The following is a 17,249-nucleotide window of genomic DNA, read 5'->3' on the forward strand; positions in this document are numbered from 1 at the left end:
TCAGAGGTTGATCACCAAGGAAATATTTCCGTGGAGAATGAATATGACAGAACACGGATTTCCTACCTACCCTTCCTCCACCTGAAGTGGAATGACCTCACCATGTCTTTTTCCAATGAACCAGGAAGTGCTTAAACACATGTGCATGTTGGGTTTCACCCTTGCCTGTTACCCGGGATGCTCAGCTCCTGCCTCCCCATGACCAAACACCAAGTCTAAATCAGCTAAGGCCACCAGGGGCTGAGCCACACCAGACTCACTCTTCTGGGGCAAGGAAGGTTGTAGAAGATACCTGTGGGCTGAATTCATGGCAGGGATACATGATGGGGATATTGCCTGGAACAGGCCCACGATCCACGCAGATAGTTCTATCCAATGTGTTTTTCATCTGAAAAGGCAAAACACACAGCACTGTTGGGAAGCAGCAGACGAAGAGGGCCCAAGCCTCCCCAGTGCACTGAGTTGTCACATCTTCACAGAGAGCACCAGAACCAGCTGAAAGGACGCTGATTCCGGCAGCCCTTCTCCAAGCACTGAGAAACAGACAGTGCTGAGGTGATGGCGCTACAGTGCCCGCCTCCTGGGATCACCCACCCACCTCGGACCATCACAGCACACACAGGACGCCTCTGCCACAGTGCGGGCAGGTGAGCCCACATACCCTGCCAAGAGACCCGGGTGAGGGCTGCCACAAGGGACTCAGGCAGAGAGAAGGCAAGAGATGGAGACAGAAGAGCCAGAGATGAAAGGAAACTGAGAAGGCCCAAAGACAAAGGGCTGAGGAAGGGCCAGGGGTAGGAAGGGAATCTTAGGGAGAATAGATGTGGAAACCCTCAGCTGGGCAGTCACGTGATTCAGGTTTCAGACTGCCATAGTTAAACATTTAAAATCTAAATGCAAGTTCAGAGAAGACTGAGTCCACCACGAGGGCTGAGACCTAGAGATTTCAGAGATAAGACAGTGAAGATGTTCTGCTAAGAATTCACCCTAGCAAACAGAAAGGGTAGGCCAGAAGAAGACTGAGTCTGCCATGAGAGCTTCCACCCACTGAGTGTCTAGACAAGTCTAAGTGAAAAGTCGCCAAAATCCAAATACTATTTGGGTCCTCATATTCCTCAACTCCCACTGAATCTGTGACACAAAGGGAAAAAATGCAGCACCTAAAAGTTTGCAGACCACTTCCTCCTGTGTGCCTCTGATCACTCAGACCGATCTTCAAGAAATTAGGAAGAAACAAATAATCCATCAGATGACTAAAAATCACCACAGGGGCAGAAGAAATATGCAAAACCAAAAAAATACCTCACCCACAAGGGAAAAGAATAACTCCTCTTCATCCAGATAGTACAGTGGAACTCATGGAAATGTCTGACAAAGAATTTAGAGTTTTCATAGTGACAAAACTAACAGAGATGGGAGAGAAGAGAGACAATGAACACCAAAAGAAAAAAGCCGATGAGTTCCAGGAGTTGAGGAAGTTCTTGCGAGAGCTGAAAGAGGAAATACACACCATAAAAAAGAGTCAAATGGAACTGTTGGAGATGAAGGCTGTAATACAAGAAGTCAAAACCTCCTTTGAAAGTGTTAAAAGCAGACTAGATCATACAGAAAATCAAATCTCAGATGTAGAAGATAGGATCGCTGGACTAGTAAAATCCAGAGACTGAGAAGACTGAGAAAATAGCCAAAAAAAAAAAATGAGAATATACAAGAAATACTAGATACCATTAAACATCCAAACATCCAGATAATCAGTATCCTAGAAAGTGAAGAGACTAATAAGGACATTGACAATCTATTCCATGAAATCCTGGAAGAAAATTTCCCAAAGCTAGAGAAGCATTGAAAGATCCAGACCCAAGAAATACAATGGACCCCAAAAAGGATCAACCCAAGATCTTCTCCAAGACATGTTATAGCCAGATTGACCAAAACCACAGACAAAGACAAGATTGGCAAGAGAGAAATGTCAAGTTACTTTCAAAGGGTATCCCATGAGGCTAACAGTGGAATTCTCATCAGAAACAATGCGAGCAAGGAAAAATGGGAAAATATATTCAAAGTGTTAAGAGAAAAACAATTTCAACCAAGAATACTACATCCAGCAAGATTATCCATCATATGGGAAGAGAAGACAAGAACATTCTCAGATAAACAAAACCTGAAAGAATTTACTACTAGCATTTTAAAATATCTTTGTGACATGTTCAGACAAAACTCCATAGAAATAAGAGTTCTAAAACAATTAAGAACATGACCAACTTAATGGTAGGGACAAGTCCAGAGTTGAATATTATCTTCCAGAATTTAAATGGAAAGATCGGGCCACAACAGAAGATAACGTACATGAGTTTGAACTGGTGAAATGGAATTTGAAGACTTTTGACTAAAACATTACTGACCTTCTGTGCTTTGTTTTCCGGTGTTAAGGAGCTTTGTCTTCTCTCGAGTTGTGGGCAGGTCCATGGACCTACTATTCGAACAGAATCCTAACCTGTTTCCTGGCTTTAAGTCTTAAACAAAGTTCTCTTAACATTTTTTTGATTTTGACTTATTAAAACTAGAACTGCCTTTCTTGAAATTAAAAAATGTAATTTAAAAATACCTATTTAATAACCACAGTAAGCTATATAGCCTCAGCTCTGTGCTATTTTATAGTATATTCATTCTACCCACAGAGTTTCATACCTACAATCAACTTTTGCTCATAGACATGTATATATCAGCTGAACTTACTATTGAAAGTATTTAGATCAATTAAGCTATTTTGTGAATCAATAAATGTGGGAAACAATAAAGAAATGGAAAGCAACTGTAGAGATGAGAGACAGGGTGAGCAGAGGATGGAAAATGGCAGAGGGTGAGAAATGGGGGAAATCATCTATATATATATATATGAAACAAGAAATGGAAAATTATTTGTTGATGATAACATGTATGATTAAGCCATTTACAGTGTATTCTGGCTGGAAAACCACATTTGGTATACTGTGATGATGTTTAGTGAAAGTAAGTAAAATAAATTAATTAATAAAATAATCATCATCATAATAAAATGCAAGCTCAGGGCCAGTGTGATGGTTAAGGTGTCTGGATTCCACGACAGACTGCGTTTTTGAGTCTCAGACCCAGTAGCTTGAGTAACATGCCAGACACCTGAATGTGCATGCCCCAAATCCAAGGAGAGTGGAGAAGGGATGGCAGCATGGTCATCCCCTGTGAGGTACTTTCTCAATTCCTCTCTCTCCCTCTCTCTCTCTCTCCCTCTCTCCCTCTCTGGCAAGTGTGTGCACCCTATAGCAAATTACAACCAATCAATCAATAAAATCCAAGTGTGTACTACATACTCTTCCATAGGCCACGATGCTGTGGATTGGCTTCAGGAGTGGATACACGTTTTTCAGGTACCAGTCAAAGCTTTTACATTTCAGTTTCTCTCGAAGTGCCACTCTGGAAGAAATGTCTCCGTAATCAATCCCTGAGTTCTGTAAAGAAAACACCAAGGGTTCTGTGCCTTGCCCCGGGCAACCTTCTCGTCTCCCGGTACGGGTATGGACCATACATGAGAGAGCTTGCTTTCCGGATAGTCTGCGAGCTGACCTTAATATTTATATTTCCAGGGAAAGTAATATAAATCCCTTGAGCCCTGGGAACCTCCGCTGACTTCAAAGATACCGAGAAGAGCAGCATAGCAGGGCCATGGTGGTGGGCCTCGCTTTCTCCTCATAGCAAGCTATGCAGACCCCTTCTAGTTGCCTCATTAAGGCACAAAATACCCTTCACAAAGGCCAGAAAAGCCATTCAAGAAGAATATTCTGGCATTGAGATGTAGAGGTTAAAGGAGACATTTAAGAAGTGCTATCTGTGGGAATTAGCAGATGGAATAATAGTTACACTGCTGGACTCCCACATAGTCAACCCCAGTTCAAGTCTTGGATCTGGCACCCTAAAACTTACACTGGGCATGTGTGCATGTGTGCCCAAAATCCCAAGAGGAGAATTAAGGAGAAGGGATTGTGGCATGGTCATCCCCCCTGGGGGATAATCTCTCAGTTTTTGACTCCCTGTCTCTCCAGTGAACACACACACCCTAGAGCAAAAATCTCTCTTAAAAAAAAATAAAAGAGTGTTTGTGGAGAAATAAAGTGAGAGGATGCTAATGAGGCAAAATCGAGTAGGAAATGTAGGAACTCCTTGTGTATCACCCTCTTGCCTGAATTTTCCTCTGTGGCTTGTTGCAGACTCCCTTCTGGAGTCTGGATCATCTCTCGTAGAAGCGCGTTGATTTAGGGACGCTTTCCTTTACAGTGTGGGGCAGTCACACCGTGACTTCGCCGAGAAGAACTAAGGATGTCCTGGCTGGTACTCGTTTTCCTAGCATACTTTGGTAAACTGGGACACCAGAATCAATCCTTACCCATCTCTTCAGACACCCTGGGTCATTAAAGGAAGGCTTATGATGGCTTAAATTGTAAAGAAGGCTTGGGAATTTCTGCACAGTTAGATTCTCCAGACCCTATCTCATTTCTGGACTTGCCCTTTCTGGAATCCTTCCACGGTTCCCATCACCCTGACTCTGGTTTTCTGAAGCTACTTCAAGACCCATTGTGACAGAGGGGAAGATTCTGCCATGAGATGGCTTTTTCTTGGGGAGCAAACACAGCTCCACATCCTTGAGCCCAGGGCCAGCGCTCAGGAACAGAAAAGCACACATTAACTTCGGGAGCCAGGATGACAGCTGTGGCCTTAACCAAGAAGGCTTATACCTCCAATAAGATTACAGAGTCTCCTCCCATCACCTTACCTCCCACCTACCATGTTTACAGCCTCTTAGTTCGGTGAATTGCTGATGTTCAACCCTGCCTTCCCGGAAATCCCCCAGCAGAGAAGGTAGAAGAACTAACTTGGAATTTAGAAGTCAGATTTTCTTGATCTCAGTTTTCCTACTTACTACCCGTATAAGGGACCTTCAAAGATTTCATGGGAAAATGGAATAAAAGTATTAAGTTTACTTTGGTGCAAAGAATTTGAAATCTCCACATAGTTTTTTTCCATCACCCCCTCAGCTAGCCTTAAATGAGTTCCTTCCAACTCTCTGTGTCTCGGTGTCCTCATTTGTAAAGTTTAGAATAATAAAAATAAAACAACTCTATACATATGTCCTGCTGGTTAATGTGTTAATATATAAAACAAAATGTCTGGGCCAACAGGTGGCATGGTGGTTAGGGTACTGGACTCCCACATGGCCAACTGCAGTTCAAGTCTCAGACCTGCTGGCTTGCTCTCTCTCTCTCTCTCTCTCTCTCAGATAAGCATGCATGCCCTATAGCAACTTTAAATAATAATAATAATAATTAAAATTAAATTGAATAATTCTAAAAAGAATTAAAAACAGTCTAGAATACAATATTGTTACATAAATGTTAAGTGTAGGGCCATCTGGTATCCTGGTGGTTAAGGCAGTTAGTTATGGCCAATTGCATGGTTTGAGTCTGGACCCAGCAGCTTGAAAAACATGCTGGGTATATGCAATACATGCCCAACATCCCAAGAGGAGAATGGAGGGAAAGGGTTTGCAGTGTGGTCATCCCCCCTGGAGGAAGGGGGTGTTTTCTCACTTTCCCTCTCTCTGTCTCTCTCCAGTGAGCATATGCACCCTATAGCAAATTTATAAAAATAAAAGTTTTATTTAAAAAATACAAAAAAATGGGACCAGCAGTTAGTGTAATGGCTATGTCGCTGGACTCCCACGTAGTCGACTTTGAAAGCACAGGAGGTCAGTCCTTTTACTCCCCTGGTTCAAGTCCCGGACCCAGTGGCTTAAAACTCACGCCGGGCACATGTGCGTGCGTGCCCAAGATCCCGAGAGGAAAATGGAGGAGAAGGGATTGCGGTATGACCATTTCCCATGGGGGGTGATTTCTCTCGCTTTCTGTCTCTGTCTCTCTTTGTCTGTCTGGTGAGTGCACGCGCCTTATAGCAAAAACCTCTCAAAAAAAAAATACAAAAAAAATGTTAAAGTGTCATTATTACCGCACGGTCAGGACTGCTATGGTTTGGTGTATCTCCCAAAGGTTCATGTTTTGGACTTTAGTCCCCAGTGTAATGGCTAGGGGGTTATGAGACCTTAAGAGGGGAGGCCTAAGAATGGATTCATGCTGTCTCATGAGATACAGTTCATGTGAGAGCAGGCTGTTATGAACGAAAGGTGAATGCCTTCAGCTCTCTTTCTTTGCACATGCTTGTCATCCTCTCTGCTTCTGTCAGTCATGTTGTGACACAGTACCCCCGATGCCAGACCCATGCTATCAGAATCATGAGTCAAATAAACCTCTTCTTGATAAATTACCCAATCTCAGGTATTTCTGTTAGTAATACAATAGTGCACTAAGACCAGGACCTTTCCCTAATTCTTAGAGCTGAGCTAGTATTCTTGTTCTAACCTTTCCCATTCCCCACCATTATTACTCGCTCTTCCTCCTTCAATCTTTCCTGCTTCTGTTCAATTCTGTGACAAACCTGGAGAGGTATGTTCCAAGCCAAGTAGACCATGTGCTTGTGTTCACCCATCCAGATTTCCGCCACGCGCAGAGCATTGCGCTTCAAGGCGGGGCTCAGATCCAAGGCATAAGGTTTGTGGCTTCTCTCTAAGTGAGCGATCCGGGAGCAGGGTAAGACCTCAATCTTCCCTCCACACTGCCACACCTGCAAGAGATGAGAAAAAATCAAATACGTGAACTGAACCTCATAATCGACAAATTGCATAGCTCACCAGGAGATCCCATTTTGCAAACACTTTTTAAAAGCACAGGAGGTCAGTCCTTTTACTCCCCCCATATGTGGCCTCCCCACCTACTATCTAAATGATTCCTCTTTAGAAATATATCAATGACTTCTCTATTGTCACTCAAACCATTCCAGAAAGCCCACCTCCTTAGGAAGTTCTAAACAGACCCAAGGGGATATCTCTGCAGCTTATCCCCTGGTAAAGTCCCAAGTCCTGAGAAGTACCAGGCCCTAAGCCATTGTCACTGCACTCAGCTTCCCATAACCCTCCTCTGCCTACATACCAGATGTAGGGCAATGAGACAGGCAGACTCCACAGTGGCCCCACGATCCTTCCTGCTCTGGGTGTCCTAGCCCTTGCCTAATCCCCTCCCCTTACACGTGGTCCTGGGACTGCTTCTAGTCAATAGAGTACGTCTGTGCGTGACTGCATTACACCCTCTGCTTTAAAGGGAGAGGCTGTATTGTGAGATATCAGAGGGAAAGGACACGTGGCAACGAACTCGGAGTGGCTTCCAGCTGATAGCCAGTGAAAACTGGTTGCTGTCAACAGCCACCTGAGCTTCAAAGCAGATTCCTCCCTCCTCACCCCTGGCCACCATCTCTTCTCTTGCAGAGAACCAAGCAAGTTATGCATGAACTCCTGACCCACAGAAACTGTGAGATACTGATGCATCTTGCTTTTGCACGCGATGTTTGTGATCATAGTGTTACATAGCAACAGATCACTAATTTAGGCAATTCACACCCAAGAGATACCATGACATACGTTCTAATTATGAATATCCTTCTTTCCCATGCTAATAGAAACACACACACTTAGGACACGCATTCTAATATTTGGCTTAGAAACTACAGTCTTCATCCTGCTAGATAATAGAACTACCTGATGGAACTGGAGGACATCGTGTCTCCCGTGTCTTCTCTTCATGGCTGCCTAAATGAGCTGCAGTTGCTGGGAAGTAATTAGCCCAGTCAGCAGTAGTTAGCAGCCTCCCATGCACAGGCCAATGGGAGCTGCTGAGAGGAGGGTGAGTGGCTGGGGCCCCGCTGGTTTCGCTAACATATCCAAAGAGGATCCACCTTCTGTGGTTTGAGTATGTTTTTCAAAGTTTTTATATTGCAGATTAATCTGAAACAGATTGGGAAGTAGGGCCTTTAAGAAGCAATTAAGGGGGCCAGTAGATGGTGTAATGGTTACATCACTAGACTCCCAGGTAGTCAATCATAGTTCAAGTCCCAGACCAGTAGCTTAAAACTCAACGCTGGGCACGTGTGCGTGCGTGCCCAAAATCTGAAGAAGAAAATGGAGAAGGGATGGCGGCGTGGCCATCTTTCTGGGGTGGGTAGGGGGTGATTTCTCACTTTCTGTCTCTCAATCTCTCTCTGTCTCTCTGGCAAGCACACGCTATAAAAATAGCTGTCTCTTGCTCTCTCCCACACACTCGGTCATGTGCCCTCTGCCACGGGATGACTCTCTCTAGAAGCCGGTGCCATTCTCTTGAATTTCCCAGATTCCAGAACCATGAGGCGAATAAATGTATTCTGTTCATAAACTGCTGTCTGTGGAACTCTGTTACAGCAGCAGAAAATAGACGAAGCCATCCCTGCGGTGTCGGCCCCAGTACCTGCCTTTCACAGTTTTATCCCTTCCTCCACTTCTTAACCCACAGATCACCCTTCCTCAGCCCCCCACACGCCACAAGAGCGGAGTGAAAAGGCCAGGCCTTGGAGTCAGACTGAGCCGTGTTCAATGCTATTCCATCACTGCACGCCTGACGGCTAGGACCCGCACACGCACCTTCCCGAGCCTCGGCTCCCACGCGTGCAGGGAAGCACGCCCACCATTCGGTTATCAGGGCTAAACGATGTGACGAGTGCTCAGCTACGGAAGCCTGCAGGCTTAACTCAAACCACACCTTTTCTTTGCAACTTTATTTTTTTATTTATTTATTTTTTGAGAGAGGTTTTTACTATAGGGCACATGTGCTCGCCAGACAGACAGAGAGAGACAGAGAGACAGAAAGCGAGAAATCACCCCCCCAGGGGGATGGTCACGCCGCAATCCCTTCTCCTCCATTCTCCTCTCGGGATCTTGGGCACGCACGCACACGCGCTGGGCGTGAGCTTTAAGCCACCGGGTCCGGGACGCGAACCGCGGTCGACTACATGGGAGTCCTGCGACATAGCCATTACACTAACTGCTGGTCCCTTTGCAACTTTATTTTGACTTTTCTAGTTGATGGAGGTTGCCTATGCACAAGCATTTCAGGGGAATTAATTAGTGGTCAAGAAACCTTCAATTCAAAGTCAAAATCAGGGTTTGCCATTTCTCTAGGAAGGTCCTTCCTTAACAGTGTTCAAACTACTTCCTCAATTTATTCTGAAACGTTAAACTCCCTCATTCTCTCTCCCTCTCTCTCTCTGTCCCTCTCCCCCCAGAGACAGGAAGCCTCTGCCTGTGATAACAATGGCTAATTGTGCTGCATGTTCTCCTCACAGTTGTCACACATTGAGGTTTTTACTATAGGGCACATGTGCTCGCCAGACAGACAGAGAGAGACAGAGAGACAGAAAGCGAGAAATCACCCCCCCAGGGGGATGGTCACGCCGCAATCCCTTCTCCTCCATTCTCCTCTCGGGATCTTGGGCACGCACGCACACGCGCTGGGCGTGAGCTTTAAGCCACCGGGTCCGGGACGCGAACCGCGGTCGACTACATGGGAGTCCTGCGACATAGCCATTACACTAACTGCTGGTCCCTTTGCAACTTTATTTTGACTTTTCTAGTTGATGGAGGTTGCCTATGCACAAGCATTTCAGGGGAATTAATTAGTGGTCAAGAAACCTTCAATTCAAAGTCAAAATCAGGGTTTGCCATTTCTCTAGGAAGGTCCTTCCTTAACAGTGTTCAAACTACTTCCTCAATTTATTCTGAAACGTTAAACTCCCTCATTCTCTCTCCCTCTCTCTCTCTGTCCCTCTCCCCCCAGAGACAGGAAGCCTCTGCCTGTGATAACAATGGCTAATTGTGCTGCATGTTCTCCTCACAGTTGTCACACATTTAAGACTCACTACACAGGTATTATTGGTGCCTCCCTTTAAGTGACCTGTCCACATTCACCAGCTGTACGTGACAGTTGGATTCTGCACCTAGGGAGTCCAGGTGTTAAGCTCCAGGGCAGTGCCAGGAATGTACAAGGGGCCAGACCAGAGCTGGTTTCCCCCTCTCGCCCCCATCAGCCTGGATTACAGGCCTCCATGTGCACTACCACCTGTGGCCACTAGATGTCAGAATAAAGCGCCCGCAGGGCTCGGCTGTGCTCCCAGGTCAGTGCCTGGACACAGGCACCCCAAGCCTGTTTTAAACCGTCACGCAAACCAGGGAACCTGGATATGAGCAAGACTGCTTTACTGGGGAAGAGGGAGAGAACGGCCCTTCTCCTGACACTCTCTGTATTTCCAGCCAACTCCGTTAAAAATATCACAGAATGTGGGTTCGCTCATCGGCGCAGCAGTACCACGCCGCTCAAGCAGTGCTGGATCCGAATGGAAGACTGAGGGTTCTGTTCCCCGGCCAGCCTGTGCATGCCGGGCACACACCAGGGCCCCCGCTGGCTGGGGGTGGGGTCCCAGGTGAGGATCGTAAGGGATCATTTCAGCATGGGACTCTGTCGAGGACACGAGTCTCCCTCTCTCTCACACACAGACACACATACACATTTGCGTTCATGAAAAAAAAACTAAAAAAAAATCACAGAATATTAAAAGGAATAGACTTTGCTGGGGAAAGTGAAAGGGCAGAGCTCCGAGTATGGGATGGGAGGACGGAGATACAGAGAGCCAGCTAGATGCCCATGTGGGAAGCAAGGCAAGAAAAGTCAGAAATACCGAGAACTAGCTTAGGCCCTAAGTTAGGGAATCGGGGTTCCAGGGGAAGTCATCCAAGTCTCCGGTAAGAAGGAAATTTCCCGCGCCATGTCATGTGCGTCATTCCAGGATTCGGCTAATAGTTATTTTGTATTTACATTGTTTGTGCTGGAGACTACTTGAACTCTTGAAATGAACTCTTGTCTGCATCTGTAGCCACAGAAGGAGTCACAGGCACGTAACGGCGGGAATGCACGGTGCCCTGAACTCTCCTGAGCACACTAGTTGGCGGCCAATGGAATGTGAGAAGAAACGGTATTCACAACCTTCAGGGAACGCTTTAGAAGGAAAGAGCATGCTATCTCGCCCCCCCACCTCTTCCCACAGCCAGAACACAGATCTGGTTTCGAGGCAGCAGAACCAGAAGACGGGACAGGCTTGGAGGCTGTTACCCTCGCGCTGCCGCATCGACCCTGAGTGGCTCATGCTGGAGTTGTCATGGGGGAGAAAGACACGTTTCTATCTCACTAAGCCTATCTTAGTGAGGAAAATCAGTTTCTAGCTCATTAGTTATTCTAGCAGAAGTAGAATGTGCATTGTAACCCATATCCTTATAAAATGAAATTCACTGTTACATTTTTAACTACACCATCGTCTCTGTGAGGTACACTAAACAGGAATGCTTTTCTTCATTTCACAAATGGAAAAACTGGTCAAGACCACCATTTTTTTAAAGTTAACTTTCCCTGCCAAAACCAAGAAAGAAAGAAAGAAAGAAGAGAGAAAGAAAGAGAGAAAGAAAGAGAGAAAGAAAGAGAGAAAGAAAGAAAAGAAAGATGATTGTGGCTTAAAGCATAACCCCGATAAGACTCAAAGTTCATTTAACTTAAACGTGGGGTCCAATCTGTGTCCCAGTTGGGTACAATGTGGGCTATAGGGGTCAACAGTTTCCATTAGAAAAAAATTAAGGAGACTGGAACTGAAGAAACCCTAGACAGGAAATCGTCTCATTCCTCCGGACACCGCAACAGAACAAAGGTCTCCCAGTCTCAGACACGGCCTATCAGAGCTGGGAGGGGAGAGCTGTCCTAGAGAAGTTCGGTTCACAGAGAGTCCGCAGAGCCGGATTAGAACCCAGCTCCAGCAGCTTTGATAATGCCCCTTTGACATCCTTGCCATTGCTATTGTACAGCTTATTTATTTGTGTGTGTGTGTGTGTGTGTGTGTGTGAGAGAGAGAGAGACAGACTTGATGGGGTTCCACCGTGCCAGGATTCTCCTTTCCCAGCCTCCCAGCTGGCCAGGACTAGAGGCAGACCACCCTGCCCAGCCTGTTCAAGTGGGCATGGGGCCGGAACCCGGGCCTGCTGTGTGACCCGGTCTGTGAGCAGCCGGTCTCAGTCATGCTTGCTACAACAGCTGAGCCTTGTTGCTATTCTTATCAGGCACCGTCTACTGAGTGTGAACGACATGTCACTTACGCCCGGTGCCCCAGAGAGCAGGAGCAGTGTAGAGAGCGTGTCATGGGGGAGGAAGGATAACAAACTTTGCAGTGACAAAGCCTGTCTCTCTCCAATACCACGTGATTTCCTCTACCTTGTGTTACCTTTCTTAAAAGGTCAGATGTGGGGGATAAGCAGATGGCGTAATGGTTACGTAACCATTATGCTGGGCTCCCATGTAGTCAATCGCAGTTCAAGTCCCAGGCCTGGCAGTTTAAAACTCACGCCGGGCGCATGTGTGTGTGCATGCTCAAAATCCCAAGAGGAGAATGGAGGAGAAGGGATTGTGGTGTAGTCATGTCCCCTGGGGGGTGATTTCTTGCTTTCTGTCTCTCTGTGTCTCTGGTAAGCGCACATGACCACAGCAAAAATCTCTCTCTAAAAAATAAAAAAGAATTCAGACATGGCCTGCAGGAAGAAAGAAGGATGAACTAACACAAACAACCCCAAATTAAGAGCCAGGCTTCTAATGAAGACCTATCGATTATACAGAAGGGGACATGGAGATACTGTGGGATGGTTAGTGTATGCATAAAACGTGTGATTGATCTGTGACGAGTCGAATTTATTGGCCCCAACACTTGACAGCAATTTTGACTCGGCCATGTGCCCTACTTTGTAATAGTATGCTACATCCAAACTTAGGCCTTGAGAGAAGACACCCTACCTTCGACTGCACCATAAGAAGAGTTTTCTTCCCCTAGGCGGGTGCTGAACTACCACCCTAATCCAGCTGGGCTTGCAAATCTGTGAGAATCAACTAGAGTTGCTTTAAGCCACCAAGTTTGGGGGGTAGGGAGGGGTTGCTTCAACCTAGGCGGCTGCTGCCCTCCAGCCTGAACTACCACCCTAATCCAGCTGGGCTTGCAAATCTGTGAGAATCAACTAGAGTTGCTTTAAGCCACCAAGTTTGGGGGGTAGGGAGGGGTTGCTTCAATTACTTACTTGCTTATTTATTTCTGCTATTGGCATGTGAGCTCACCAAGGGGGGAGAGAGAGAGAGAAAGAGAAAGAAAGCGAGAAATCACCCCCCACACACACCTTAAGAGAGATGGCCTCTCCATTCTCCTCTCAGGATTTTACATACATGGTCCTGGGTTGTTTTTCAAGCTGCCAGGTCCGGGACTCAAACTACACAGTCAGCCATGTGGGATCCAGCCACCTTAACCTCCATGACATCTGGCCCTACTGATAAACTGATATAATATGAGCCAGCACTTGGAATGTCCTCAGTTATCTTAGTTTGCACCTCAAATTTACTTATAGTGTACAAAAATCCTAAACAGGCACGGGAAGCTGTTGGGGCAGACAAGAGACATCGCTGCTCAAGTGTGGAGCCAGAATCACTCGAGACACAGAAATTGGTTGGAGCTAGAACTGCTTTGAAGATATCAATGCTGAACTGCCCATCCTGGCTATTTTTCCTGGGACCGACTGACTCAGCACAACGCACATCACCATGTTGGCTGCTCTGGCTGTCTATGTAGAAGCAAGCTGGCTGCCTGAATGTCTGCATGCCCCGCTCCCTCTGCCTGCCTCGGTTTCACCGGCCTTGACTGGTCTCTCAGAGAGCTATCTGCCCCAAAGTTGGCTTATCCCAAGAGATGCTTGGGAAATGCCCTGTAGTCTTCAAGCAAACAGGACATCTGCCAAGCACCATCTCTGCCCCTTCCCACCCATACCTCCAGGGAGTGTAAAATGACATGATTTAAGAGAGCTGTGTTTTCTAGAGAATGTGCAGACTCACACAGGAAAAAGGCATTGTTTTGGAAACAGGGAGACCCAAGAGATAATGTATGTTCCAGAAGAATACTAATAGTTCTGGTTCTCAATGGCTGGGGTTGGCATTTGGGTACTAATTTCAAATCTGGCTGATCCCAGAAAGCACCACTTCAGACGTTCTGTTGCCTACCCCTCCCTGGCCTAGTGACCTGGAAACATGAGAATTTGTCCCCTTCTTGAGACAATGACATTCAGCCTTGTTCTGAGATTCCAGAGAGCCTACAAGTCTCCCTTTCTGCTCCGTCACATGAAAGGGAAGGAGATGTACTCACCCTCAGACTAAGTTCCACATTCTCCCCTCCATAGACCAGCATCCCGCCATCCAGAGACCCAATCTCTCCCAAGAAGAGCCTGTTGGCTGCCAAGATACCCATGATGGAAGGACTCCTGCAGAGTACACAAGAGAGTTAATAATCCCTCCATGAGAAATGGTCTAGGAGGGAGGTGAAGGGTGGGAAGACCAGGGATGGGATGGCCTTCAAAATTCTATCCTAAGCCTCTTCTCATCCTGAAAGCCTTTCCTCAACCCTCAGGCTGGGCTAAGAATAGGTAGCTTTTCCCCACCCACTGTGCTTCCTAACCTTTCTTAAATTAATTGAAATTACATCATTTTCATCTAGGTGTCCCTACTTCATAGATTAATAATGCTTGAACTGGCACAAATGTTTTCTAAAACATTAAATACTTTGTTTGATTTTTCTCTAAAATCCCCTAAATAGCCCAAAATATCTGTTATTTCTTATCTGGAATCAGCTCATTGACAAAACCCTAAGTTTTGTCCTTCACCCCACCCCCTTCCATTTCTCCTAGCCCACCCTCCTTGCCACCACCAAGGATAAACAAATACCACAGAATTTATTCCTGCCTTCCCACTGTGCTGGCGCAGTCCCCTGAGCCCACTCAGACTTACTTCACTGGAGCGGTGACATCTTGCAGGTCTATCCAGGCTTGTGGCAGTGCATCATAGCGGCACCAGAGCTCCCAGTTAAACCCGTCAACCGCCAGTTCATACTTACTCAGTATGAAGGTATCAAAACGAATATTGTCAAACACAGGAGACACAACCACAGTGCGGTCCTCCTGAATTCGAGCCAGGATGGGCTCTGCCCTAGAAGAAGAGTATGTAGCAAGGCCAGGATGATCATGAGGACAAGAACAGGAGGGAGCAGGGATGCAACGCCAAGCACCTTGCCACAATGACATTATGGCCTTCATTCAGGCTGTGCTGGTGGTAAGAAGAACTCTCCAGACCCCAAAGAATCTCTGTGGCTTTAGGGACAACTGAGCCTGCCAACAACTGATCCATGTCAAGAGCATATTTGAAATTAGTACCCAGGTGCCAACCCCAGCCATTGAGAACCGTAACTGTCAGTATTCTTTCACAGTGGACATTATCTCTTGGATCTCCCTGTTTCCAAAATGATGCCTCTTTCCTGTGTGATCCCGCACATGCTCTAAAAACCATGGCTCTCTTGGGACCAGCAGTTAGCGTAATGGCTATGTCACTGGACTCCCATGTAGTCGACCGTGGTTTGAATCCTGGACCCGGTGGCTTAAAACTCACACTGGGCACATGTGCATGCATGCCCAAGATCCCGAGAGGAGAATGGAGGAGAAGGGATTGCAGCATAGCCATCCCCCCTCAGGGGTGATTTCTCACTTTCTGTCTCTCTGTGTTTCTCTCTGTCTGTCTGGCGAGTGCACGTGCCCTAATGATTTAAGAGAGCTGTGTTTTCTAGAGAATGTGCAGACTCACACAGGAAAAAGGCATTGTTTTGGAAACAGGGAGACCCAAGAGATAATGTATGTTCCAGAAGAATACTAATAGTTCTGGTTCTCAATGGCTGGGGTTGGCATTTGGGTACTAATTTCAAATCTGGCTGATCCCAGAAAGCACCACTTCAGACGTTCTGTTGCCTACCCCTCCCTGGCCTAGTGACCTGGAAACATGAGAATTTGTCCCCTTCTTGAGACAATGACATTCAGCCTTGTTCTGAGATTCCAGAGAGCCTACAAGTCTCCCTTTCTGCTCCGTCACATGAAAGGGAAGGAGATGTACTCACCCTCAGACTAAGTTCCACATTCTCCCCTCCATAGACCAGCATCCCGCCATCCAGAGACCCAATCTCTCCCAAGAAGAGCCTGTTGGCTGCCAAGATAACCATGATGGAAGGACTCCTGCAGAGTAAACAAGAGAGTTCATGAAATGGTCTAGGAGGGAGGTGAAGGGTGGGAAGACCAGGGATGGGATGGCCTTCAAAATTCTATCCTAAGCCTCTTCTCATCCTGAAAGCCTTTCCTCAACCCTCAGGCTGGGCTAAGAATAGGTAGCTTTTCCCCACCCACTGTGCTTCCTAACCTTTCTTAAATTAATTGAAATTACATCATTTTCATCTAGGTGTCCCTACTTCATAGATTAATAATGCTTGAACTGGCACAAATGTTTTCTAAAACATTAAATACTTTGTTTGATTTTTCTCTAAAATCCCCTAAATAGCCCAAAATATCTGTTATTTCTTATCTGGAATCAGCTCATGAACAAAACCCTAAGTTTTGTCCTTCACCCCACCCCTTCCATTTCTCCTAGCCCACCCTCCTTGCCACCACCAAGGATAAACAAATACCACAGAATTTATTCCTGCCTTCCCACTGTGCTGGCGCAGTCCCCTGAGCCCACTCAGACTTACTTCACTGGAGCGGTGACATCTTGCAGGTCTATCCAGGCTTGTGGCAGTGCATCATAGCGGCACCAGAGCTCCCAGTTAAACCCGTCAACCGCCAGTTCATACTTACTCAGTATGAAGGTATCAAAACGAATATTGTCAAACACAGGAGACACAACCACAGTGCGGTCCTCCTGAATTCGAGCCAGGATGGGCTCTGCCCTAGAAGAAGAGTATGTAGCAAGGCCAGGATGATCATGAGGACAAGAACAGGAGGGAGCAGGGATGCAACGCCAAGCACCTTGCCACAATGACATTATGGCCTTCATTCAGGCTGTGCTGGTGGTAAGAAGAACTCTCCAGACTCCAAAGAATCTCTGTGGCTTTAGGGACAACTGAGGCTGCCAACAACTGATCCATGTCAAGAGCATATTTGAAATTAGTACCCAGGTGCCAACCCCAGCCATTGAGAACCGTAACTGTCAGTATTCTTTCACAGTGGACATTATCTCTTGGATCTCCCTGTTTCCAAAATGATGCCTCTTTCCTGTGTGATCCCGCACATGCTCTAAAAACCATGGCTCTCTTGGGACCAGCAGTTAGCGTAATGGCTATGTCACTGGACTCCCATGTAGTCGACCGTGGTT

General features: G+C 46.4%; 1 protein-coding gene across 1 annotated transcript in view; it reads right to left on the bottom strand.

Moving 5' to 3' along the window:
- Positions 1 to 17,249, bottom strand: part of GALNT8 (polypeptide N-acetylgalactosaminyltransferase 8) — a 42,473-nt gene that overhangs the window by 11,163 nt on the left and 14,061 nt on the right. The window contains exons 5-9 of the mRNA XM_006172023.2: positions 16,627 to 16,824; positions 14,212 to 14,326; positions 6,520 to 6,705; positions 3,348 to 3,485; positions 293 to 388 (exon numbers count right to left, since the gene is read on the bottom strand). Coding sequence (XP_006172085.1) covers positions 293 to 388; positions 3,348 to 3,485; positions 6,520 to 6,705; positions 14,212 to 14,326; positions 16,627 to 16,824 — 733 coding nt within the window. The remainder of the gene's footprint in view (positions 1 to 292; positions 389 to 3,347; positions 3,486 to 6,519; positions 6,706 to 14,211; positions 14,327 to 16,626; positions 16,825 to 17,249) is intronic.

This window comes from Tupaia chinensis, unplaced genomic scaffold (assembly GCF_000334495.1).
Source record: "Tupaia chinensis unplaced genomic scaffold, TupChi_1.0 Scaffold150288_1, whole genome shotgun sequence".
Taxonomy (NCBI): domain Eukaryota; kingdom Metazoa; phylum Chordata; class Mammalia; order Scandentia; family Tupaiidae; genus Tupaia; species Tupaia belangeri.